Source organism: Parus major, chromosome 28, assembly GCF_001522545.3.
Source record: "Parus major isolate Abel chromosome 28, Parus_major1.1, whole genome shotgun sequence".
NCBI lineage: Eukaryota > Metazoa > Chordata > Aves > Passeriformes > Paridae > Parus > Parus major.
The window spans coordinates 2227288-2252693 of record NC_031797.1 but is presented as its reverse complement, the minus strand read 5'-3'; the positions used below and the strand labels follow the sequence as shown (position 1 = coordinate 2252693).

The 25406-nt window shown below is 59.5% G+C and overlaps 3 protein-coding genes across 4 annotated transcripts in view; 2 read left to right on the top strand and 1 right to left on the bottom strand.

Moving 5' to 3' along the window:
• Positions 1-19340, top strand: part of PIK3R2 (phosphoinositide-3-kinase regulatory subunit 2) — a 20035-nt gene extending 695 nt beyond the window's left edge. For both annotated transcript variants that reach the window (XM_015651917.3, XM_019009139.2), the window contains exons 2-16: positions 6168-6891; positions 10830-10922; positions 11310-11372; positions 12346-12477; positions 12679-12880; positions 13178-13263; positions 13545-13650; positions 13747-13845; positions 14003-14183; positions 14369-14494; positions 14761-14903; positions 15092-15268; positions 15579-15650; positions 15847-16017; positions 16284-19340. In XM_015651917.3, coding sequence (XP_015507403.1) covers positions 6552-6891; positions 10830-10922; positions 11310-11372; positions 12346-12477; positions 12679-12880; positions 13178-13263; positions 13545-13650; positions 13747-13845; positions 14003-14183; positions 14369-14494; positions 14761-14903; positions 15092-15268; positions 15579-15650; positions 15847-16017; positions 16284-16476 — 2184 coding nt within the window. In that variant the 5' untranslated portion in view covers positions 6168-6551 and the 3' untranslated portion in view covers positions 16477-19340. The remainder of the gene's footprint in view (positions 1-6167; positions 6892-10829; positions 10923-11309; positions 11373-12345; positions 12478-12678; positions 12881-13177; positions 13264-13544; positions 13651-13746; positions 13846-14002; positions 14184-14368; positions 14495-14760; positions 14904-15091; positions 15269-15578; positions 15651-15846; positions 16018-16283) is intronic.
• A 152-nt stretch (positions 19341-19492) lies between these two features.
• IFI30 (IFI30 lysosomal thiol reductase) lies at positions 19493-21861 on the top strand. The gene is given in 8 exon segments (XM_015651457.3): positions 19493-20025; positions 20027-20174; positions 20765-20944; positions 21021-21095; positions 21171-21266; positions 21352-21504; positions 21587-21655; positions 21739-21861. Coding segments are annotated over 8 exon segments (1305 nt in total). The 5' UTR covers positions 19493-19507; the 3' UTR covers positions 21805-21861.
• Positions 21862-22817: 956 nt separating this feature from the next.
• Positions 22818-25384, bottom strand: LOC107215348 (la-related protein 6-like). Its single transcript, XM_015651456.3, has 4 exons — positions 25251-25384; positions 24947-25123; positions 24531-24729; positions 22818-24141 (listed from the first exon to the last, which is right to left on the bottom strand). Exons 2-4 carry the CDS (start codon positions 25111-25113, stop codon positions 23353-23355), a joined length of 1155 nt encoding a protein of 384 aa, XP_015506942.1. The 5' UTR covers positions 25114-25123; positions 25251-25384; the 3' UTR covers positions 22818-23352.
• Between the last annotated feature and the right edge of the window lie 22 nt (positions 25385-25406).

Here is a 25406-nt window from a genome sequence, read left to right as displayed (position 1 = left end):
GATCCCTCCGGCTTGTCTGCAACCCAGCAGTGCCATCAGAGGTTCCCCCCGTGCCACTGTCCCCACAGTGGTGACAGTGCAGGGGCACCCTCGGCACGGGTCGGTCCCTGTTTCCGAGAGTCCTGGGCACCCCTGGGGGCGGTGAAGCCAGAAAAGAGAGGCCTCGCTGGGTCCCAGCTCTGGTCCTCCTGCCCGGGGGCAGTTCGGCCCCAGCAGTTCCCAGGCTGCAGCTGGTGCCCCAGGGATGTGCCCAAGGGTGGCTTTGATGTGTCTTAACATCATCCCCCAAACCCTGGTTCTGGGATGAGCCCCCCCACTGCTTCCTCGGGAGGTTGGTCATTGCATTTCTTCTCTTCCTGTGGATGTTTCTCAGCCCCTTGAGGAGGAAGATTCCCGTGGTCATGCACCTCCTAAACTGGAGGTCTGTGATCGATGGGAGATAAAGCCAGCGGGCAAAACTGCTGAAAAATGAGAGCTGTGAAGAGCTGGAGTGGCCCCAGCGTTGCCTTTCAATGGAGCCGTGGCTGCCTCTCCTCCCATTAATGCGCGGCTTTGATTTCCCAAGCAGCTCTTGGAGCCGCTGGGGAACTGGCCCTGTGACTTTCTCTGTGAGAGCAGAGAATGGAGACAGCTGAGTAAATATAGCCTAAATCACTGCTTTCCTGGCCATTCCTCCACCCTTCCCTGACATGCCAAGGGCTGGTGTGTCCCCGAGGCTGGACTGGGCTCTTCTCTAGCCTTCCACGATGTGGGAAAGTCCCAAGCCATGGTTTGGTTTCTTTGGTGACCCTCTTTGACGTGGGCAGCTCGTGCTTCCATCTGCCTGCGCCGTTTGTGGCACGGACTCGATCCTCCTAAAGCTGTTCTCTGCCCCAAAACCCAGCGTTCCCAACTCGCTGGAACAAGGTTTTAAGCACACAGGAAAATCCTCTCTGCCTGCAGTTGGGTCTCGCTTGGACAAAAGCGCTGGGTTGGAAGGGAAAGCGCGGCTCAGCTGGAATGTGGCGAGGAGCAGAGTGGTTTGCGGAGCCAGTTTGGAGCCATGTCAGAGCTCTGAGTGCCGGGGTGTGTTTACAATGAAAAAGAGTATTTATAATATCGAGGGCTCTTTTAATTCCTCTGGGAATCTCTGGAGCCGCAGCTTGGAGCTAAAGTAGCTGGGTAATGGAAGATGAAAAGCAGACAGGAAGGGATGGTGGATTTCTCAAGTTGGAAGGTCTTGGCTCTCTCACCAGTATCCAAATCATGCTGGTCTATTAACTTGGGTGCTTCTTACCTTGTCGGTTACTTCATGTGATTGCTGAGCTGTGCAGAGCTGCTAATAAATCATATAAATTCCAAATACCCCGGGGAATGTGATTTTAAGCAGATAAGTTAGCAAGAGCAGTTGGATTTTTTTTTTCATGTACTCAGGTTTTTTTTAGAACTGTGATTTTTTTGCCAAAATACAGCTCCTGGGTTTCTATATCCCTAAAGCCAGCTCCGTGAATGCTCCTAAAATGGAATTAGTGTGTTCTTGCTGCATGGGGGATGGTGTAAGAGCAGCCTGACAGGGCTGGTGTTGGGTGCTGAATCCTTCTCTGCCCAGTGCCAGCAAATAAAAGTCTCAGTTCAAATAAAAAGCTCTCGTAGGCAGGAGGAGAAAGTTTGTGAGGTGGTTAAGAAAGAACAAGCTTCAGCTGGAGCAAGGAAGTTCAGTGTCAGGAGAAGCCTGTGGACAGTATGAGGAATCTGGGGGTAGGTGTGCAGACTGAGGTGCTCTCATGCTGTTCAGCCTTTGGGCAGGAGGTCTCTGGGACCTCCAGTGGTCTCCCAAAAGTGAGGAAGGTGTTGGTCATCCTGGTTTCTTCAGCTCCTCGTGTCGCTGCTAATCATGACATTGACCTTTTCAGTGAAATATTTCAGATATTCCTTCACTTCCTCGGGCTTTGGTGAATAAAGCAAAATATTTAATGAAACTCAGGCATGAGCAGTAAATGCTCTGTGTCCCTGGCAAAGGGTGGCTTGTGGCTGTGGGCAGGAGCTGCGGCTCCTGGGGATCTGCTGCTGCCTGGGAAGCATTTCTGGGGAAGAGAGGAGGTGAAAACGGCCTCGGCTGTCCCATGCCTGGTTGGGGCACTGCTCAGGCATAACTCCCCTCCTCCCCTGCAGCTTTTCCCTGTTTGGAAGGAAATACCAGCTGGCTTGGCATCACCGTGGCCAGCCCCAGCTCCAGCTCTCCCTGCTCCGCTGGCCGCTTCCCCAGGGGCAGCTGCTGGAGCGTGTCCAGCTCCGCTTCCCGCCCGCTCCAGCTCCCTGCAGGCTCTCCCAGCTCCTTCCCCCACAGCTCCTCGTGGCACTGCTGCCTCTTCCACAGCCTCGCTCATGGCTCCAGCCTCCCGAGACATTTTTCCAGTCATTGTTCCTGCTGGGGAGGCAGCGGGCCCTGGAAGCTGCCTGGGAGAGCAGGGATTTGCTGGGCTGTTTGTCCTGACTGTAAATCAGGGGTTGGCAAGCTCTTGCCCTCTCTGCCTCTGCCACTCGGTGTTGTGGGTGCTGCTGGGCACAGGATGACCCGTGGTGTGTTTGCCATTGCCAGCTTCAGGAGCTGAGGCCATCAGAACTGCCCTGGCTGCATGGGTCAGAAGGATGTGATGCAGCAGCAGATGTCACCATGGCAGGCAATTCCCTGTCCGTTTTTATTCCCATCCATCATTGCATTGTTCTATTTTATCATTTTATTAAAGGAAAAGTTTCTTCTTTTTGTCTGTAACTTGCAGTTCAATCTCGATATGGTGTTTGTTTTGCTTGCTGAGGATCTGATGTAACTTGGAGAGATTGGAGCTGTGTACACTGTTGTGAGCATATTCTTCTTTTAAATATTTTTATGCATTCTTTCCCTTCTCTGGTAGGAAAGTAACTCAGTCTCGCTTCAAGTCAAGCTGCACTTTGAACTGCATTTGGAACTGGGTTAAAAAGCACAGGAACCACATTTAAAATGTTAAGATGCTTTTATTTATGTGCTGGGCACAGACAAAAAGACTCGTAATGTGTTTTTTGTTTCAAACCGATGTGTTAAACAAAGAAAGTATTGACAGCAGTTAATGAATCGAGGGATTGTTTCTGGGCACTGAGATAGATTTACCAAAGGTATTTAGCTGTCTGATGCATGGGATTTTCAGAGCAGCCTAACTAAGCAAGTGCTCGCCAGCACAGACACGAGGTTCCTCTCTGAGAGCCGAGCAAACCTGGAGCTGGGCCCAGCAGAAATCTTTTGGCAAGGTGCTGCCTCTCTCCAGCTCGGAGGTGTGCTTCCAGCCGACAGGCTTGTGCGTGTCCTGGCCTCTCAGCACTGCCTTCCCTCCAAGGAGCTGTTCCAGAGCTTTGGGAAGTGTGTGTTCCCAATCCCCAAAGACTCTGTCAGCTGCTCTCTGAGGGTGCAGAGCTTTCCTGCAGCTCAGCCAGAGAAGCCTCTGGCTGGGTCCGTGGCAGGACAGACGACAACTGTTGCTCCTGGAGAGGACGGTGCCGGCATTAGCCATGAGGATTTGGGTCTCCTGGGGGGCTCCTCACTCGTGTTCACGAGCACTCAGTGCCCACCTGGGCTGAACGTGGGGAAAGCAGGTGAGGCTTCTCCAGGAATAGCCTGGCTCTGAGTTCTCTGGATCTTTTCGTGTGCCCAGTGACCCGCTGGGACACGGAGAGCGCGGTGGCACAGAGCTGTGCCTGCGTTCCCACCCCAGGGAAGAAAGTTGTGGAAGGAGTCGGTTGGAAGAAGCTGCGGGACCTGCTTTTTGGAGACGTTCGCTGCTCCAGAGTCATTCTCCTCTTCCCACCCCTCCACGCAGATCTGCTTTTAAAAGCTACTGAACAAGTTTGCCGGGCCTGAGCGTTTTGTCCTTCCAGCCTCTTCAGCTGCACCGGCTTGTCGGAGGCGCCTGGAGTCGGGGCTGGGAGCTGCGGGTGGGAGCTGGGGGAGCATTGACCCTGCTGGGGCTGGGCTCTGCTGCCTCTGGGTGTACTCTGGGGTCTGTCCTCCCCGGGAGGAGCCACTCTGGGGTCTGTCCTCCCCGGGAGGAGGGGGAGCTGCCAGCGCCATGGCCAGCGGGCAGTGGCCACTCAGGCCCTTGGCATTCAGACAGTGCCCCCGGCACGGCGACTCCACTCTGGGGGACCCTGACAGGCAGCACTCAGAGGGGCAGCCAGTGAGCCTAGTCATAAATCTCTCTTTATGCTCTGCATTATGAAGTAATATTTTCCTGGCTGGGGCTGGTTGGATTGGGGAAATGCGGGCTCGGCTGCGAGTTCCCGGCAGCCACCATCCCAGTGTGGTGGGAGCTTTCACAGCGGCCATGCTGGGATGTGCTGCTTCCCCCGTGAACATCAGAAACCTCTGTAGGGTCTTTCCATGAATTCTGCAGTCTGGTGTTGCTCCTGGAGTTCTGGAGAAGCTCTCCAGCAAGCTGGATCAGGCTCAATCCTGTTCCTCTCCCGCCTCTGGCCGCAAGTGCCTCACCTCCCCGCGGGCAGTGCCTGTTCATTCATGGCAAAGACAGCCTGGCTGGGACGCCTGCCCGAGCTCAGGCAGGCGGTGCGGGCTCTGGCTGCTGCACAGGTTTCCTGTGCCATGGCCTCTTTGTGCCTTTTGTCCTTGTCAAGGGAAGGAGCCTTGGAGCCGGGCTGGAGAGCCTGGTTGAGAGGTGGGGTTGGCTCCTCTCCGGGGACTCACCCTGATCTCAGCCTTTGCGGCAGCACGTGCAGATGTGGTGACACGTGCAGGGCTGATACCACGTGCAGGAGAAAAGAAGGATTTGTAGCTGATATGAACTGTAACCTGCTGCTGGCCCAGAAGAGCTATTTTGAAATCCTGCAGATCACCACCGTTGGTGCCTGTCACAGAGTCCAACCAGCAGTCGGAGCAGCCCTGGCTTCATGCCGTGCTTGGTTGTTCACTGACCTCTCTGGGAAGAGTGTCCTGGCTCCCTTTGCCTTCTTGCCTCCTTCTCCCCAGGATCTCACAGCCCTGAGAAGCACCTTCCTGCTTGGTAATAGTTTTCAGATGAGACTCAAGAATTTGAGCTGGGTTTGGTGGTTTCTGGGCCAAAACAGCTCAAGCCTTTAACAGGACCTGCAGCGTTTGAGCAGGCCCAGGGTGTCCCTGGGAAGGCTGGGTTCTGGCTGCCCTGGTGCCTTGTAGGTCTGGTCCTCGGCTGCACGCCATTTCTGCGGGAACCAGAACTCTGGGATTTGCCTGAGGGAGGTGGAAAACTGGCCTGTGCAGCCAGGAGGGGATGGGAAAAGAGGACGTGCCTGGCTGGTGGGAATGTCCCAGCTCGTACATCTCTTCAGCAACATGTTATAACCCAGGTTTATTCTTTTTGGTGGATTTCTGGGCAGGGCAGGCAGCATATTCAATTTCTCTCTGAATAGCTGAAAGGCAGTTAGGAGCTCTAAGTAGACTTGAAGGCTTCTAAAGATTATTTTAACTCCTTTTTGCCTCCATCTCTGCGAAAAAAACCTATGCCTGCACTTGATGCTGCTGCTGTTGCTTTTGAAAAGTTCAAAAATTGACTTTTTGCTCAGAGCAAAGCTTTGAAGTGCTGCTCTGTGGGAATGGCAGTGCATCTCGAAAGCCTTTTGCTGAAAGCGTGGTTAACCTACATTTGTGGGCAGCTCCCTTCAGAAGATGCCTTTGTGGGGGATTGCATGGCAAGATGTAAAGGTGAACTGTGAAATTTAATCGATTTAACAAGGGAGGGTTAAATCTGTTTGTTCTCCTCCTGTTCAGGGCCTGCAGCTGGTGGGTGCAGGGTCACCCTTTTCTGTATGCAAAAATTATCCTGCATAAAGGCTGTTTTGTCCCACTTGTTGTCTCCTTGTTTGCATAAGTGCTGCGAGGAGGGTAAGCTGAAGAAGCAGGGGTGAACCTCTTTGAGATGCAGAGCTGGTGCCTGGCTGTAGCAGAGGGGAGGTAGCGTTCCTGCCCACAGCCACTGGCTCCTCACTTGCTTTTGGGAGTGTAAATCAGGATTAGCATGCCCTGCTGGGATCCAGGGCTCAGCATCAGCTGCTAGGTAGGAGAGAAACGAGTCCTGCCTCTCTCAGGTGAACCCCTGGTTTGAATGTTGGCGTGTCAGGAGGGTGTGGGGTGCTTGGCTGTGCAGTGACAATTCTTCTTCTCTTTGCAGGCACTGGGAAAGGGAACGTAGTGTGCCACGCTGCTCCAGGCTGGAAGCCTACTGTACTTTTCCTCCCCAGACTCCGAGAGACTGGCTTTTTTGGTGAAACAGACCCTGATCTCGGGTTTCTTTGCTGCATGCCCACTCACCAGTGCTGGATTATGTTCGTCTCCTTCTCCCTTTGCTCCATAATTTGGTTGAATCGTGGTTTCAAGCTGAGGAAAAGGGGCTGCACCTAAGCTCTCCGGGGCACCCAGACCAGGCTCCTGGGGTGCCGGTTCACACAGAGACAGTTCAGAGAGCTGATGGGGGAGAGCTGCCTCTGAGGGCCCTCCTCTTCCACCTGGAACGTGCTGCCTCACCCTTCAGAGCCCTTCTCCCCCAGCAGAGAGGATGGGCAGCACCGACGGCTTCCAGTACCGCGCGCTCTACCCCTACCGCAAGGAGCGCGAGGAGGACATTGACCTGCTGCCCGGGGACATCCTGGTCGTGAGCAAGGGGGCCCTGCAAGCCTTGGGCTTCAAGGATGGAGATGAGCAGACCCCCAATCAGATTGGGTGGATCCTGGGTGTCAATGAGCGCACCAAGCAGAAGGGAGACTTTCCTGGCACCTACGTGGAGTACGTGGGGCCGGTGAAAATCGCTGTCCCTTCACACCGGCCCCGGGTGCAGAGACCCCTGCCTGCCACACCGGGGGCCAGCGGCTGCCGGCTGCCCGAGGCTCTGGAGCAAGGTAAGCCCTGCTGTGTGCTCTGGGACACCTCCAGTCTCGCTGTGTGACAGATGAGAGTGTGTGAGTGGCTTCATAGGACAGCAGTGAAACCCTCAGCTCGGCAGCACTGGTTGCCCCATCAGCAGCAGTGCAGTTGAGTCACAGCCAAAAGCCAGCTTCTCTCAGTCCTGGCCCAGAGAAAAGCACTGGGCAAGGCTTGTCCCACTCTAACATCTCCCAAGATCCTTCTCCTTCTCTGTTCTGCAACCAGCCGGGATCCCCATGGTCCCTCTCCCTGCTCCACTGAGTTTTGCCAGGCTCCCTCCCTTCAGGATAAGTCCTGACCTCTCCCAGCCACCACCTCCCCGCCTCTGCAGCGCCTGGGGCAGTGCTCCCTGCCAAGAGCTGCTCAGCCCCGCTGAGGGACACAATTACTTGTCTCTGGGCAAGAGGAGAAAAGTCAGGGTCTAAAAGAGCACTTCTGAGAACTGGAGCTAATTGCTTGTCTGCCTGGCAGCCAGCCCGCACCGCGGGTCGCAGAGCCCTCGCTGGGGCCGGGCAGCCACCCTGGGGCTGGGCATGGGCTGTCCTGCACCTGCGGCTGCCTCCCAGCCAGCCTGGCCTTGGCACGGACCTGATCCGGGACAGCCAACGTGCCTCAGCCCTGCCTGTGGAGCTGTGGCAGCTGCCTGCCCTTAGCCTGTTTTTTTGGCTCCCAGGCACATAAAGCCTGTGGCCAGCGCTCAGCAGCCCCCAGGATTCCCCCTTCTACTCTTCCTTTGTGAGAACCCCACCTGCAGTGCTGAGTCTGGGTCTGGACAAGACAAGAAAGAAGTGGGACCTGTTGGAGTGAGTCCAGGGAAGGCCACAGAAATGTTCCAAGGGCTGGAGTCCCTCTGCTCTGGAGCCAGGCTGGGAGAGCTGGAGGTGTTCACCTGGAGAAAAGAAGGCTCTGGGAAACCTTATTGTGGCCTTCCAGTATTTAAAAGGAACTCATATAAAAGAGGGAGAGAGGTTTCTTATGCAGACAGATAGTGATAGGACAAGGGGGAAGTTTTAAATTAAAAGAGGGAGAGATTTAGATTAGATGTTAGGAAGAAATTCCTGACTGTGAGGGTGCTGAGGCCCTGGCACAGGTTTCGCAGAGCAGCTGTGGCTGCCCCTGGATCCCTGGAAGTGTTCCAGGTCAAGCAGGATGAGGCATGGAGCAACCTGATCTAGTGAACTGTATCCCTGCACAAGGCAGGGGGGGCTTTTAAGGGGTTTTTTTTAAAGTTTTTAAAGTTTTTTTTTTTAACGGGTGATCTTTTAAGGTCTCTTCCAATCCAAACCATTCTGTGATTCTCTGAGGGGTGACAGCCACACTTTGCCTTCCCACGCCTTGCAGAAGACCTCGTGCTGGTGTACATGGGAGGAGTGGGGTCAGCAGCAGGAGCTGGAGGCTGCCAGGGAACGCTCCCAGCTGGCAGTGCTGCATCCTCCCCATCCCTCTCTGCCTGGGAGCCACGGCTACCCCAGCAGATGCTTCTGGCATCTGGTGTGAAAACACCTCTGGGGTCTTACGAAACCGGGGTTGTGGGGCTGGTGCAGCTCCCTGCAGCTGCCTCCCTCGCTCCTGCTCCCGGAGCCGGAGGGGCGGCCCCAGGAAACATCTCCGCAGGGTGGGAATGCGGCCGGGCCCTGCGCGTTTGGGTTGGCAGCGAGAGCCTGACCTGAGTCATCCCGCTCACAACCTGCCTTTCCAAGAAAGCTGCTCCTCTCAGGAGCCTGGGATGTGCTCTGTGCTGGATGTGCTGGCCTCGCCTGCGTTTGGCCCGGTGCTCCCTCCTTGGATCTCCCCTCTTCTCGAGGGGGCTTGGTGGAGGTGTGTCTGGGTGGTCAAAGCCACCGGTGGGGTCTCTGGGAGGTGGAACAAGATCCATGCCAAAGTTCCTGAAACACAAGAAAAGAGAAATTTGAGAAGGAAACCAGAAGCCAAGCCTCTCTGCATCCTGCCCAGGGATGGAGAGTGGGGTAACAGGGCACGTGAGACCAGTGCCAGCCCTGTTCCTGTCCCCTGTTGGGGCATCCCCAGAGCCAGCCTCTACTCTGGGCACAGGCAGGACCTGCAGGGAGGCAGCTCAAACACCCAGAGCCATTTTACACTCAGCCTGAAGGTTTGATCCCTGTATGGACTGTTCACTTAAGAGCTGGACTTGAAGATTCTTATGGGTCCATTCCAGCTCAGGATATTCTGTGATGCTTTATTTTTGTATTCTGCTGGGGAGACACATTTTTGCAATGGAAAAACCGCATTTGAGCCAAGCCTGTCTTATTTCTTCATGGTGTGCACTTTAGGAGGTGCAGAAGCGTCTCCTGGCAGCGCCACGAAGCCCCTTCTCTGCTTCCCAGGTCCTGTCCTGGCTGGCAGGGACCCCTTAGCCCCTCAGTGTGACTGGTGGAGCAGGGCCAGCGCCACAGCTGTCCCGGGAGCAGCAAGACCCAGCGCGTTCTGCCAGTGGATTTACGAGCTGCTGGTGTTTGCCTTCCGCAGAGAACACGAGCGGAAAATGCGGCTCGGGAATATTTCCGCAGCTGCCCGGGCCGTGCTGTGAGCAGCCTTGTTCACGGCGGCCCAGCCCGGAGGCCCGGCAGGCTCAGGAGCTGCTGCTGGCTCCGGCTCTGTGCCTGACAAAAAAAGACAAGCTGCTGCCTGCTGAAGCAGCACATTCCCGGCCGGGCCACGTGGGCAGCACCAGTATTTACTCTCCCTTCAGCCCTTCCCAAGGGTCAGGCTGGGAGCTGCCAGCCTGGAAGCTTGCCTGCAGCTTCCCCACACCGACCTGCACCACGCTGGGCCCCCTCCGTGCCCAGGAGCTCGCTCCAGAGGGGGATTGTCCCCCCCTCCCCAGCAGCACCGGCCTTTGCAGAGCTGCTGGGTGCCTGACCCGTGTGCTTCCCTTCCCATGGCTGTTCTGTCTCCCCTCCAGGCCGTGGGTGCAGGAGGCTGAGCTGGGTGCGCAGTTCCAGCTTGCTGTGCCTTGTGGTGAGACCACACCAGGCGAGTTCGGGTCAGATCCATGACAACGGAGCTGTTTCGCAACGGGGAGCAGCCTCTTGGCTCTGCCTCTGCAGAGTGGAGTGTGCTGGGTGTCCTCACCCACTGCGGGCTCCCCAGGGTCTGCCAGGTGCTGTGGACCAGCCTGGAGGAACCTCCTGCTCCAGCTGGTGCTCCTTTGGAAGCGGGAGGGAGTCTGGCACGGCTCATCCTTCGGCAAACCTCCTGCTGGCAGCTCCTCAGCCAGGCCTGCGTGCTCCTGCCCTGGCATGCACAGGGGAAGGGGGTGCCTGCAGCCAGAACCTCAAGATTCTCTGGAAGTGGCAGAGAAATACCACCCAACATGGGGCTGCAGATCCCCCAGGAATGGGGGGACCCTGGTCCCGTGCCGTGGGTTGTCTGTGCCCTGTAGCAGCTTGCACGGAGGCTGTGGGCTCACGGGGAGGGGGAGGCACAGGGCCGGTTTCCATGTTAAACGAGCAATCAAGGGCAGGAATTTGCTGACACGGCGTTCTGTCTGAATCGCTGGATTAATCACAGTTCACCCCGCTCCGCTGCCAGCCCTGTGCAGCCCCTGTGCTGGGCAGGGACCCAGCCCTGAGCTCCAGGAGCCCTGCTAACCCCTGTGCTGCCTGCCCGGGGGGCACGGGTCCCCAGGGGGATGGGCTCTGTCCCCAGGCCTCTGCACAGAGCAGTGGATATCTCCTTGTGCACACCCAGTCAGGGCTGGAGCTCAACAAGTGCTGGCTCCTGGGCAGGTTCCTTGCAGGCTTCATGCCCTGTTTGCCTGTGCCACAGCCTCACAGCAGGGGCCATGTCTCTCCTTGCTCCTGTTGGGAGTTGTCTGGGTTGTGCCCTGGCACAGCTCTGCTGCTGAGGGCTGAGCTGGTGCTGAGCCCCTCTCTCCCTCCCTTTCCCCCAGGGTCTCCTCTCCCGGACTTGCAGGAGCAGTTCAGCCCTCCCGAGATTGCTCCGCCGCTCCTGGTGAAGCTGGTGGAAGCTATTGAGAAGAAAGGTAAGGGGGCAATGCTGAGCTCTGGGGGTGCTGATACACCCCAAAACCCCACAATGAGAGCTGAGCTCTGTGGGACACACAGGACACAGCTGCTGTCATGTTCCTCCCTGGGCTGAGCTGCTGAGGCCCGAGAGGGTGTTTGGTTTGAGCACCTACACACACTGGGTGGGTGCTGGGTTTGGGAAGCACTTCCAGCCTGGCTTTGTGCCATGGTGGAGAAATGGGGCCACTGAACCGTGTCCTGGGGGCCAAGGGGGCTGCAGCAGCCTCTGCAGGGGGTTGGCTTGGACACCATCCAGGTCTGGTTATCTGTGCCACAGCCATTGCCCAGCTGGCACCGAAACAGTGCCTGTGCTGGAGCTGACAGCAGTGTCCCCCCTTCTGCAGGGTTGGACAGCGAGATGTTGTACAGGACATCTGGCTCCGAACTGAGGCAGGCGCTGAGAACCGGTAAGAACCAGCTCGGCGCGGTGGAGGCGAATCGGCTCAGATGGAGGAGATTAGTGGATGTGACAGCGCCAGCAGTAATGCAATCCAGGCCAGGCTCGCCTGTCCCCGGCAGTTCCTGACTCCCAGCACGCTGCCTCTGGGGCTGGGCTGTCCCCATCCCAACATGTCCCTGTCCTGGAAGGGATGGGACAGGGGGGGATTCCTGGCACCATCCGTGGGGGGCAACAAAGGGATGTGGTGCTGGCTCAGAGACTCGCAGGCAAACAAGTGAACCCCTGTGCTTGTCCCCTGCTGTCTTTGGGGTGCTCTGCTGATGGGCTGGTGGAGGCTTCTCTGGCTCTGTCATGCCACTAATAAGCAGGGGAGGATCTTTCAGCCTGGCTTGGTGGCTGGAGCTGTGGCTCCCCGGTGCCGATGTCTCTGCTGGGGAGCCCTGGGAGCCGCCTGCCTCTCGGCTGGGCTGGGGCCTCATCCGGCACCACGCTGGCGAGTCCCCTCCCGCAGACGTTCCTGCAAACCCCAGCCACGCCGTGCTGTCAGCCTGGGCTGTGCTCTTGGGACAGGCTTTATGTGCTTCCCAACATCCTGTGTTCTGGGGAAGTGTCTTCCCTGTTGGGTTCAGTGTGTGGCTGCTCTGTCTGTGCTCCACTCTTGCTGGCAGCGGGGAGCAAAACTCTCACCCGACCTATGCCTGCCCAGAATTCCTGTGTTGGGGCTCAGGGCAAAGGTTGTGGGTACTCAGGATGACCTCTGCCCTCTCAAGGCAACTGGTGGGGTTCCCAGAGCCAGTTTATTTCTGGGGTGCACATCCTCTGTCACATGGGCTGCCTGAAGGCTGCCTGAGCTCCCTCGTGGTGCTGGTGAGCTCTCATGATAGCTGGCTGCTGTGTGATGGTTTCTGGGATGGGTGTTGGGTTCAGCTGGGTGTCCAGTGCTGCGTCCACCCTCCCATGGGAAATGTGTGTCCTGACAGATTGGACCCTGGGTGACCTGGAGCCCCTGGACGTGCACTCCCTGGGCGAGGCACTGCGAGGTTACCTGCAGGACCTGCCCTCCCCTGTGGTGCCGGTGTCAGCGCATGGAGATATCCTTCGCATCCTGCAGGGTAAGGGCCTCCCCCGGCTGCCTTGGGAATGGGCAGCTGGGTGGGGTGGACACATCTGGGATATTAAAATAATCCCTGTCCCTATGGGGCCTGGCAGATGGCCCCCACTGCTGACAGCGCTCCTGTGCTGTGATGCAGCCGGAGCGTGGAGAGTGGTGCCGGCTGTCCCAGCTCTTCCCTCGTGTCTTGTTCTCTCCCCAGAGATCCCCCAGCCAGAGAATTGCCGGAAGCAGCTGCTGCTGGCCCTGGAGTCGCCTGCGGTCCCGCTCCAGAACACGCTCACCCTGCAGTTCCTGCTCCGGCATCTGGGGAAGGTATCGCAGCAGGCCGAGAGCAACAGCCTCCACCCTCGGGCCCTGGGAGAGATCTTCGGCCCCCTTCTCCTCCGGCTGCCTGGCGCCAGGTACGTGAGGCTTTCGGTCCCAGCAGCGTTCCCAGCTCCGGCCGCTGTGCCTGCCAGGACAAGGAGTCCAGCCTGGAACAACAGGGCTGCCCACAGCCCCTGCTGGGCTGCACGTGGGATTAAACTGCTGGCAGCACACAGGGGTGGGAGCACACAGAGCCAGGACAGAGCCCTTGCTGCCCTGGCAGCCTGGGGTCTGGCAGCTGGCATGAACCAGCTGACCCCAGGGGACAGGGGAGCAGTGCCATGTTCTACCCTACAACTGCTGTCCTTAACTTGCCTCTTCTCTCCCTGCAGCCCAGAGCTGAGCCCTGACTTCTCTGTGCTGTTTCTGGAGATGCTTCTGCAGACGAAGGAGCTGGAGCCAGAACAGTTGCCTCCAGGTACTGAGATACCCCTTCCCTGGGGCCTGAGGCGCTGGCACTTGTGGGTGTGGACTCTCTGCCCCCATGATAGGTTTGCTGAGGGCATTTTGATAGCCCAGCTGTGCCTGGGGGCCAGCTCAAGGTGTTCAGCTACTGGAGATGGGCCTGGAGCAGCTCCAGGAAATGTGGTGGCCCCTGGGCCAGTCACTGCAGGGAGGGGGGGACTCAGCTCTGTGAGGAGTTGCCAGAGGGCAGCTGGGATTTGGGCTTACCCTGTTTCATCCCTCCTCCTCTCACAGCCCTGCCTCCCAAGCCACCGAAGCCGAAGCCCAGCGCAGCCAGCCTGGCCAATGGCAACAACGCGCCCTTGCAGGACGCCGAGTGGTACTGGGGGGACATTTCTCGGTAAGGACGTGACTGACAGCTCACACCTGGGGTGCCCTTTCCATCAGGTCAGCTTTGGGGCCAGCTCCCAGGCCGTGACAATCCTGTTCCTTGCAGGGAGGAGGTGAACGAGAAGCTCCGGGACACACCAGATGGGACCTTCTTAGTGCGTGATGCCTCCAGCAAGATCCAGGGGGAATACACACTCACGCTCAGGTGGGGCTTTGGGATCCTCTGGGATCCCCTGAGGGCCCCAGGGATGCAGCTCTTGGGACATGTCCCTGTGCTCCCAGCTGTAGGGATGCTGAGGTCTCTGGCTGGTGTAGGGTGCTGGGGTGGTGGTAAGTGCCCTCTCCTCTCCCCTCCACTGCAGGAAGGGAGGCAATAACAAGCTGATCAAGATCTTCCATCGGGAAGGCAAGTACGGCTTCTCGGAGCCCCTGACTTTCGGCTCGGTGGTGGAGCTCATCACCCACTACAGGCACGAGTCACTCGCCCAGTACAACGCCAAGCTGGACACCAGGCTGCTCTACCCCATCTCCAAGTACCAGCAGGTGAGGCCTGTGCTGCAGGGACGTGGCTGGCAAGCACAGCCTGAACCAGGGGCGTTTGTTCATCTATCCCTGCCCCTTTGGTAGCTGGCAATGTCCCGTCCCTCTCCCTGCGTGCTGGGATGTTTTGTTGTGGGGTTTGTGGGACCAGCTGGAGCAGGTCCTGACTGAGGCTGTGCCTGTGGCAGGACCAGGTGGTGAAGGAGGACAGCGTGGAAGCTGTGGGGGAGCAGCTGAAGGTTTATCACCAGCAGTACCAGGACAAGAGCTGGGAGTACGACCTGCTGTATGAGGAGTACACACGCACATCCCAGGTACGTGGGCACTGCCTGAGACCCCCAAGGGCTGCTCTGTCACCCCCTGGGTGCTGGCAGCCACCCTGCTGTGCACAGGGGACACCAGAGATGGGGCACCTCTTGCCCCATTTGTCAGCTCACGGACTTGCAGGGGCTCCCCAGAGGATGGGCTTCGAAGAGGGGATATTTTGCCTGCAGCAAGGACAGAGCTGCTTTGGGGAAGTTGAAAGAGGGGATGCAAATGTGCAGAAATGTTCCTCAGCTTTTCCCTCCCTTCTCCCCAGGAGCTGCAAATGAAGAGGACGGCAATTGAGGCCTTCAATGAGACGATCAAGATCTTTGAGGAGCAGTGTCAGACACAGGAGAAGTGCAGCAAGGAGTACATCGAGCGCTTCAGGAGGGAGGGCAATGAGAAGGAGGTGCAACGGTGAGGATGGGGGTGGAGAAGGGCCCCAGGGGCTGGAAGGATCCTCCTGGCTCAGCACAGAGCCGAGGCACGCGGACTCCTTGTCTCTCCAGCAGCATGCTGTGGGCTGGAGCTGGCAGGCTGCCTCCTCCACCTCCCCCATTCTGGCCCACAGCCTAAACCCCCCCCTCTCTCTCTCTCTCTCTCAGGATCCTCATGAACTCGGAGAAGCTCAAATCCCGCATCACAGAGATCCACGACAGCAAGATGAAGCTGGAGCAGGACCTGAAGAAACAAGCCTCGGAGAACCGGGAGATCGACAAGCGCATGAACAGCCTCAAGCCAGACCTGATGCAGCTGCGCAAGCTGCGGGACCAGTACTTGGTGTACGTAGTGCCCCTGCAGCGCGGCCCGGGAGCCATCCTGCCGCCTGCCCCGGGGCTCCGCGGCTCGTTGGACCGGCTGGCAGCCCGCTGTGGGCAGGAGCCGCTCCCGCAGCGCGGCCTCGGGGCTCGGCGCTCCCCGGCAGCGGCGGCGGCTGCTGCCCTCTGGTGATGGCAGTGCCCGGGGCTCGCTGCAGCCCTGCTCAGCTCTGCCCTCCTTCCCCAGCCCTGCTCAGCTCTGCCCTCCTTCCCCAGCCCTGCTCAGCTCTGCCCTCCTTCCCCAGCCCTGCTCAGCTCTGCCCTCCTTCCCCAGGTGGCTGACGCAGAAGGGTGCCCGGCAGAAGAAGATCAACGAGTGGCTGGGCATCAAGAACGAGACAGAGGAGTGAGTGTCCTGCTCGTGTGCTGTGGGATTTGGGGGATGTGGGAGCACAGGCTGTGCAGCTGCTTCTGCCTGGGCAAATCCCAGCTCCCTGCCTGGGGGCTGAGGAGGTCTTCCCTGCCAGATGGGCACTGTGGGGAGATGTGGGGGTCACACACCTAAATTTAGGGAATCTGACCCTGCCTGTGCTCGACTGCAGCCAGTACTCCATGATGGATGACGAGGAGGAGCTGCCCCACCACGAGGAGCGGACATGGTACGTGGGGAAGATCAACCGTGTGCAGGCAGAGGAGATGCTGTGTGGGAAACGGGACGGCACCTTCCTGATCCGTGAGAGCAGCCAGAAGGGGTGCTACGCCTGCTCCGTGGTGTGAGTATCCCTGTGCAGGTGGGATGGGATCCATGGGATGGGATGGGATGGGATCCATGGGATGGGATCCATGGGATGGGATGGGATGGGATGGGATGGGATGGGGCTGGCCCAGGTTGTGTTCCTGCGTTGCTGCACCCATCCCTTGCTAGAGGTGCCAGTTCCCATCTGCCTTGGCTTCTCCTGCCAGGGCCAGGTGTATCTTTACGCTGCTTTGGTGCTCCCCTGTCCCACTGCTGACCCAGGCTCCTGTGTCTCCCTGGCAGGGTGGATGGTGACACCAAGCACTGCGTGATCTACAAGACGGCGACAGGCTATGGGTTTGCTGAACCCTACAACCTCTACGCCTCCCTCAAGGACCTGGTCTTGCACTACAAGCACACGTCCCTGGTGCAGCACAATGACTCCCTGAATGTCACGCTGGCTCACCCGGTCCTTTCCCAGCCACCAGCCAGATGAGCAGCCCATGCACAACACAACAGCTGCCTTCAGCTTCTCCCCAGGGCGCTGCTTTCTGGCTCTGGACTCTTGCACCCTGTATAGTTGAGTCTCTGTGCTCCTGCTCCTTCAGAGCCTCTGAGATGTCTGTGACCGTTCCTGATGTCCCTTTTGGTCAGTAGCTGAAACCCGTGTTGGCTGATGGGACAGAAAGGCTGGGCTGTAGATTTGCAGTGGGCTCCAGCCTCTAGGAGGTGGGATCCAGTTGTGATTGAATCGCTGGGGATGAGCACAGCCCCCTCCCCTTCCCTGATAAGCAGGTCAGATCCCCTTCTTGCTGGCAGGTCGCCCCGCTACGCATCACTGTAGAGCTTTGGTTCCTGATTCCTCGGTGCTGTGACCGAGGGGTTCCCTGCCTGGACACCAGAGGAGGCAGAGGAGGAGGCTCCATTGAGTGTGTGCATCCTTCACTCTCGCTTCCCTCGGTGGCCTTGCAGGCTGTGATGGTGTCTGGTACGAGGGGTGCTGCTCTTGCGTGCAGAGACACATTTAGGAAGGAGAAACCTCATCCTCTGTGGGGCTCCCCGGCCGAGATCTCCGTGCTGTGCCCCACCTCACCACCATTCCCTCTTGTCATAATCACCTCTGGAGTGTTGCTGCCTGGGCAGGGAGGATCTGCTTAGCTGTGAATCTCCCTCCTTAGCTGTGCCAACGAAGCTGTGAAATCCGTGTTGGTACCCGTGTTTTTCCTGGCAGGATCTGTGGGATGCACAGCTCGTTGTTTCCAGCCGGTTTCGGTGACTCTCTGCACACGTAACCCATTGAAGCTGACTGTAGCTCTGTAAATATGGTTCTTTTTGTGACCAGCTGCTCCCCTGGTGCTGGTGTTTGCTGAGCCCCCAGTGGCACCCCCAGCGTGGGCAGCAGCTGCCAGGCTGCCACAGCCCCGGGCCCTGCAGCTGAAGCAGGAGAGGGCTGGAGTCCAACTCACACTACGAGCCCTACCTGGAATGAAGGACCTCTCTGCTGCAGGAGGACACATCCACGGGGCCCGGGGCATGCTGAAATGTATCTGCATGATGGTGAACTACGTATGCAAAGCACTTCCAATCGTGGGTACTGTATGGAGCCGGGGCAGGGCTGCCCACCACAGGCGGCTGCTGCGGGCAGGGCGCTGTGTCCGAGCTCAGAGGGCCCCAGGGCAGCCCAGGTGGACCTGGAAGAGCTTTAAAAGCTGAGCTGGGAATTGAGGCCATGGTGGCATTTGCTTTCCTGGGTTATCTCAGCTGCCTGGCTGGAGGAGAGCATTCTTGGTCCTCTTGATTTGCCAGAGTGGCTCATTCCCTCTCCTTGGGACAGGCAGGTGGATGCCGTGGACTTTGGCACTTCTGTCTCCCGTTGCAGCTTTGGTTCTGCTGGATCCATGGGGTGCTCTGTGCTCACACTGCCTGCATCCTGTCCTCGATGTGCCACCTGTGTTGGGGATCACTGTCCCTCCCTCCCTGGCCAGCTCTGCTGCTTGCCTTGCTCTGGGCTGGTCCCCAGATCCTTCTGGAGCTGGGGTTGCTGGAGCAAACATCCCATTCCTGTTGCTTGTGGCAGCTCTCCTATGCTCAGCTGTACAGCCCCGTTCCCTGCTCTGCATGTCTTCTCCAGGCCCTGGGCCCTGGTTTTTGGGTCTGGTTTGTCAGTGTTTGGTGCTCAGGTGCAGGCAGCGGGTCAGGGGAGCTGTGGGGGCCCAGGAGAGGCTGTGGTTGGTTTTGGGGATCACTTGGGAAAAGCTGCCAGGGATGATTAAGGGAATAGTTTGGACTGGGGCATGTGAGAGATGAGGGCATGTGGGACTGGGGCAGGGAGGCTCAGTCCTCACAGCTCTGTGCAGAGGCCTCCTGGGGCCTGTGGAGTGGCCAGGGGCTGCACCAACACTCCAAAGCTTTGTTAGTGTTCCACACCTTTTCAGCCTGAGGACTCTGCTGGTCCTGTGCTGGTCCCTGCACTTCCAGCACATCCCCACCTCACAGGACAGGCTGTAGGCAGATTGGATCCTCAGCCTCTGATCCCACGGGCTCCATGTTCCTCCACCACCACCCCTAAACGTGAGCCTGGGGCCAGTCCTGCCTTGGGGGATTGCTCCCTGCTCACGCCAGGACCTGCTGAGCATCTGGAAGAGTCTCAGCTTGAAGCTGTCACCTGTCAACACTCGCTTGGTGCTCACCTGGCTCTGCTGCCCAGGGAAATTCCAGCTTCTCTTTAGCCTGTGTTTTTATCCTTTTGGCTGAATTTCTGTTGTTCTCCCTGTGCTGTCCCTTCCTGCTGTCCAGCCACAGCCCAAGGGGGGGTTCACAGTCACCCCTCTGCACCTTCCAGCACTGCCTTCCTGCCCGCTGGCGGCCTGTCCTTGACAGGGCACTGCTCACGTCCTGTGTACGACGAGGAGGAAGATGCCCTTCCCCAGGGCTGCCTTTCCCTGACGGTGCTTCACCCTGAACAGCAGCTTTCCCCTGCTCTCCCTGGGGTGGAAGGCCAGCCTGGAGCTCCCCCAGCATAAACTCGTTGTGATTTGTCCTTTGCTGCTTTGGCTCGTTCTGAACCCGGCCGTGTTTCGAGGCGCTGGGCTGTGCTTTGCTGCTTGTGACCCCCACGTCCCCCAGCCGAGCCACACACCCGCGTCCCATGGGTGCCACAGGGCTGTTCCTGCTCCCTGGGGCACAGCTTGGGGCTTGTCCCTCCGTGTCCCTGCTCCTGGGGGGCTCCAGGCTCCCCCGTGTCACCCCCAAGGTGCCAGCAGAGGCTTTGTGCTCGGAGAGGACGTGGTGGCTGCGTGAGGTTTTAGTTTCTAGGTATATGCAATAAAGAATAACCTGCCCCCCCCGAGCTGTCCATTACCAGCAGTAGTGCTCTTTGCTCTTTCTGTTGATGTTTACTAATGTAAACCCAGTATTTGTTACTGTAAGAGGACTTTTTTTTTTTTTTGTACGGTACTTTGAAAAAACCCACAAAAACAACCCAAAAAGAAAAAGAAAAAAAAAGAGGAAAGAAATAAACAGAGTTAATGAAGCAGGCTGCTGGATTGCTGTGGGAGGTTGTGCGGGGGCAGGAGGGTGGTGGGGCTGTGCCCCAGTTCCTGGGCTGGGTGCAGGATGTGACCCATCGTGCCAGGATTGTGCTCCCCGGGGCCGGAAACAGCGGCTGCAAACCGGGGAACGACGAGGTTCCTCCCCGCTCGGCCCCGAAATTGAGCTCGGGCTGTGCTGGGCTGCACCCCCTTCCCGCAGCTGCCCCGGCACCCCCGGGCCGGGCTGGAGCCAGCCCCGGTTCCAGCTCGGGGAGCTCCACGCGTGGCTGCTCCAGGCTGGGTTTCACTGCCGGACCTGTCACAACCCGCGGGGAATGTGCGGCTGCGAGCCCCGAGCTCCCGGGCAGGGACAGCGGGGACCCGGCGGCCGGAGCCCCACGTGGGCCGGAGCGTCACGGGAGGCGGCGGCTGGGGCGGCAGGAGGGGCAGGAAGGGCGCAGGAGGCGGGGGCAGCCGAGCCTTAAAAGTCCCCGCTGGGACGGGCTCGTTTCCGCGTCACCCCGGCGTCCTCATGGCCCCCGCGGTGCCGCTGGCCCTGCTGACCCTGCTGGCCCTGCTGGCCCCGGGGCTCGCGGTGGCCCCCGGCTGTGATTACCCTGCCCACCGCTGGTGCAGCTCGCGGGACATCGCCGTCGCCTGCCAGGTCAGAGCCGCTGCTGCTGCCGGGGCTGGGGACAAGGGCAGCGCCACCCGGCAGCGGGGACGAGGGGACAGGGCTGGGACAGCGCCTGGAGCGAGCATCGCTAAGGCACAGGCTGTGCCACGGGCAGGGATGCTGAGCCTCGGGTGCCACACGGGCACTACGGCAATCCCCAGCATCCCTGGGGAATGGCCTTGGTCCAGCCGGACCCTGCCCGCGGCCCCTCCCCGGCTGCCGCCGGCACTTCTGCTTTTCGGCTTATTCTGCCCCAAGCAGTCACCGCCCTGTGAGCCCCACGGGGCTGCAGCTTCCCCCTGGCCATGCCCCCGCCCAGGCATGTCCTGGTCTAAATTTGTTTTCCCCTGAAATATTTTGGGGAAGTTCTAGTGGAAAGCCCCAGCGCTGGGTGTTCAGCTCCGCACAGGATCCTGCGGCAGCAGAAAGCTCCCGGCCACTCTCACTTCCTCTAGCCCTGCACACACTCATCCTCCTTCTTCCCTGCATCCCTAGAGCTTTGCCCCATCCCTGCAGATACGGGGATGGGGGCTGCAGCCGTATCCCCCCCGTGTACCCCGAAACCTCCCCGTGTGCAGGTGGAGAGCCGCTGTCCCAGCCTCCCGCACCCCGCGGCCGCGCCCGTGCAGCTCAGCCTGTACTACGAGAGCCTGTGCCCAGCGTGCCGCGAGTTCCTGGTCACCAAGCTCTTCTCCACCTGGCTGCTGCTGCCCGAAGAGATGCTGAACATCACCCTGGTGCCCTACGGCAACGCCCAGGTAGGAGCCGGCCCTGCCGGGGCCGCGGGCGCTCGCCCGGTGCCGCCGGCCCCGCTCAGACCGGTTGGTCCCGCAGGAGAGGAACGTCAGCGGGAAGTTGGACTTTGAGTGCCAGCACGGCCCCGAGGAATGTTTGGGCAACATGATGGAGGTGACGGTCCCCGTTCCCACGGTGCTGGCACGGGGGGGGTCCGGTGGCCCCTCACCACCCGCCCTGTCCCCGTAGGCCTGTCTGATGCACGAGGCCAAGAACTTCAGCACCTACTTCCCCGTCATTTTCTGCCTGGAGTCGGGCAGCTCCGTCACCAAGAACCTGGAGGCTGTATGTCCCCCTCCCTGCCCCTCGTGCCCCATCTGGGGGCTGTCCCCGTCCCCTTGACCGCCCCCACATCCCCTGTGCCCGGCAGTGCCTGCAGATCTACGCCCCAGAGGTGGACAGTGGCCGTGTCACCGCCTGCGTGCAGGGGGACACGGGGGTGGCCCTGATGCACCACAACGCCCAAGTGACCGAGGCGCTGGACCCCCCGCACCAGTACGTGCCCTGGATCACCGTCAATGGGGTATGGCAGGGGGGAACTGGGGTGCCACCTGGGGCTGGGACACCGTGGGGACCCCCCTGACCGGCCCCGTGTCCCCCCACAGAAGCACACGGACGAGCTGCAGGCACAGGCAGAGGCTTCGCTGCTGGGGCTGGTTTGCCACCTCTACCAGGTGGGACAGGGCTCTGAGGGGACAGCAGGGCTTGGGGACACATCCCCATCCCTGCTGGGCCTCTAATGGTTTCTCTCTGGCAGGGGGAGAAGCCTGAAGCCTGTGGGGGCTCCAAGGCCCCGAAGTTCCCCTCTGGCTGCAGGCGCTGAGGGAAGTTCTGGGAGCACTGGGAGAGAGGCCAATAAAAAGGATATTTTTGTTGAAAACCTCCAGGATCTGGAGTGGGGGAGCAGGGAGGGGGTGGTTTTGTCCTGCCACAGTGGGAAAGAGAGAGGGGCTGTGCACTGGGATTACCCTCCAGACCTGGGAATTACCTGCTCCAAAGGTTCAGAAAGAAATTCCTCAAAGATTCTTGGGGAACTCAGCTGAGCAGCTCCCTGAGGAGCAGAACATTTCCTCTCTCCAAGTCTTGGGAAGCAGCTCTGGTGTCCATCTTTCTCCTCCTCATCTTTCTCCAGGCACTGGGGCCAAGACAATCCCAGTTCCCACCAATCCTTCTCCATTCCCAGCCAGCAGGTTTAGGATGGAACTTTCCTGGTGGCTCCCTGAGCACTTGGGACAAGAAGTTCTCTCTTCAGGAGTTTCCCAGACCTGCTTGTCCCAGCAAAAGGCCACTCCCAGCTGGGCTCTGGGAAACAAGTTCTCCACAAGGACAAGGAATTCTTGATCCAGAGAATTCTCACTACCTGTAGAACAAATCCTCAGTGCTGGAGTCCTGGCTGGGTGATGGGCACCAGAACTCACACCTGCTTTGTTTTCCACCCCCCTCATCCTCAGCCAGAGGCTCCCAGCTGCAGGGACTGCCCTCAAACCTCTCCTCACACAAGGTGTGACCCCATCCCCTCACCAGCCCTGCCCACCTGAATCCTCCAGTCCAACACTGCAGGCACAGGACTCAGCCCACCACATCCCAGCTCTGGCTCCACACCAAGGGCTCTTGCACTGGCAGACCCCTGAGAGCCACCTGTAGCCTCCCTTAACCCTTTCCCAGAGGAGCTGGGGGGGCTGTGGGAGCAGCAGGACACAGGAGCCCCCCACATTCCATCCTGAGAGATGCCAGAGAGCCTTGAGCAGCCAACAGCCAGGAGGAACCACGGTCCTGCCACCACAGCCATCACTCCTGTCTCTCTCAGGCTCAGCCAACCTGGGCCACCTGCCCTGGGCACCCCTCAGTGTCCCCACCACCCCAAGGACAGCAAGGGAGGCAGCTGCAAGCAGAGACCCTCCTTCCCTTTAAAAAAAACAGTGAAAAAAAGGGGGGAAAAAAATCACAGCATCAACCAGAGAATGCCTGGAAACTTAATCTCTCTTTATTGCCCATTTCTCATCCAACACCTGGACCCCAAACCCAGCTCTGGGCCCTGAGCAAGCACAGTCCCAGCGGCACGAGCACAGCACGGCCCAGCTCCTGCTGCTGCTCAGCGTCTGCCTCGAGCATCATCCTTGCCCCAAAACTTCTGTCCCCTGGATCAGCTGCACTGCCACCGCCCACAGCTCGCAGGGCCACAGAAAATTCTTCTGCTCGAGAGAAAAAGGGAAAAGAAAGGAAATAATAAACCCTAACCCTGAATCTGAAGGAGTCTCAGCGCCGGAGGACGAGTTCTCCTCTCCCGAAGCTGCCGCCGGAGCCCTCGGGGCCGTGGGGCAGGCGCAGGACCCGGTCCCACACCGAGGGGCTCCCAGGGTGCTGCCAGGGCTCAGCTGGGAGGAGCGCTGGCCGCAGGACAGAGCCCGCTGGCCCAGGGTGTCCAGGACCCCTCGGCGCTGCCCCGGCGGCTCTCGGTGCCCAAGCCCAGCCCCAGCGGGTCCCAGCCCCCGCCGGGGAGCAGCGAGCCGGGGAAGGCGCTGGAATTTCCAGGAGTGAAATCGCCGCCAGGCCAGGTCGGTGCCAGCAGGTCCTGCTTCAGGAGGAGGGACAGCGACCCCGAGGCATCATCATCCGACTCCGGAGAGCTGCTGGCCAGGGAAGCCCCGAGGCTTCGGGGGAAGCTCGGAGCCGCCTCCGGCCCCTTCCAGCCCGCCCGCTCCTCCTCGCCTTTCTTCTTCCCCCCCTTCCCGCACAGCCGCACCACCCTGACGCCGTGCCAGTCGCGGTGCCCGAGGCTCTCGAAGGCTCTGTGGGCGCTCTCCAGGCTCTCGTACTCCACCAGGGCACAGCAGCGGCTCAGCAGCTCGGGGAAGCGCCCCGAGTACCTGCGCACGTCCGAGGGCAGCTTGCGGCCCGGCCGCAGCAGGCGGATGGAGGCGATGGCTCCGAAGGGGCTGAACATCCTCGCGATGGTCTCCAGGAAGGTCTCCTGCAGCAGCAGCTCCTGCTGCCGCGGCTGCAGCTCCCAGGCCAGCAGCTTGCTGGGGGGGACGCTCAGCAGGTGCTCGGGGATGGGGAGCCGCCGCCTGACTTTGGTGCCCTCCTTGTTCACCTCCAGCAGCGCCGAGAACTTGAGGGCGTACAGGGTGAGGCGCCAGTCCCGGGTCAGGTATTTCACCTGTGCAGAGAGGGGTGGAATCCCCATCGGTCTCCATCCCCTGCTCTCCACACCCTAAACCCACCCTTAGGGCAGGCTGTGACCCCATCCAGTGCCCCCACGGCAGTGTCCCTGTCCCCCAGGGCAATGTCCCCGACCTACGTGAGCAGCTTTGGGGTCTGCACAGTCCCCAGTGTCCCCCAGGCTCTGACAAGAACCACAACTTCCCCCTAAGCCACACCACCAGCACTTCCCTGGGTTTTTTTGGTGAAGGGATGAGCGCTTCCAAAGCAGTCCAGGGAAGGCACGGGCAGAGGTGAATGCAGCCCTGGGGGTGTTTTGAGGGGTGTTCACCCTGCCTGGGAGCAGAGCCCAGCCCTGCATCACCTGACACGGCAGCCAGGACCCACCTTCTTGAAGGATGTCAGCAGCTTGATGCTGACAAAGCCCATCTTGTTCTTCTGCACGTGCTTGAGGAGGAAGGTGTCCTTGGCCAGGTTCTCGTCGGACAGGTAAAACTCCACCTGGGCCACGATCCTGCGCACCAGCTGCGGGTCTGGGGCCGAGCAGCTGCAGTCCAGCAGAGCCACCCCCAGCTCGCAGGAGTTCCTGGCACAGCAGAGGGGACACGGGCGTGAGCTGGTCCCAGGCACCGTGGTGGGACAGCAGAGGCACCAGGGCTGCCACCAGCCTTGCCCTGGGCGCAGGGAACAGCCCCGTGAGCCTCCCAGGAGAGCTGGACTGAATCAAACACATCCCAGACACGGGATGTGTCCCCTGAGGGTGAGCACAGGCAAGGAGCAGGGCTCAGCCCCTCCCCACGTACCCGCTGTAGCTCTCCACGATGTCCTCCTGGCCGAGCAGGGCAAGGGAGCAGCTCCGTGGAGGAGGGACAGGCTGTGCCAGGAGGGAATTCCTTGGTGCAGGCACCGGAGTGCTGCAGCTGGGCTGGGAACTGAGCCCCAAGGCTGCTGCAGAGCCTCGTGCAGACATTGTCCTTCACCTGGGACAGCAGAAGGACAGCCCTGGGACACCCTGGCCACAGCAGCCCTGGGACAGAGCCCTGCTCTGGGCTGCAGCCCCCAAAGCCAGCCCAGGGGCACTGGAGGAGGTCATTGTTAGGTCCTTACCTGCTTGGTAGCACTGGAAAGGTGGAAGTTCTAAATTCTAGCAGTACATCCCAGACACCCCAAGGCAGTAACTCCCAAATTCCCCTCAGCTCCAAACTAAGGCTCCCAAAGCACAAAGGCAAAAAAAAAAAAAAAAAAAAAAAAAAAAAAAAAAAA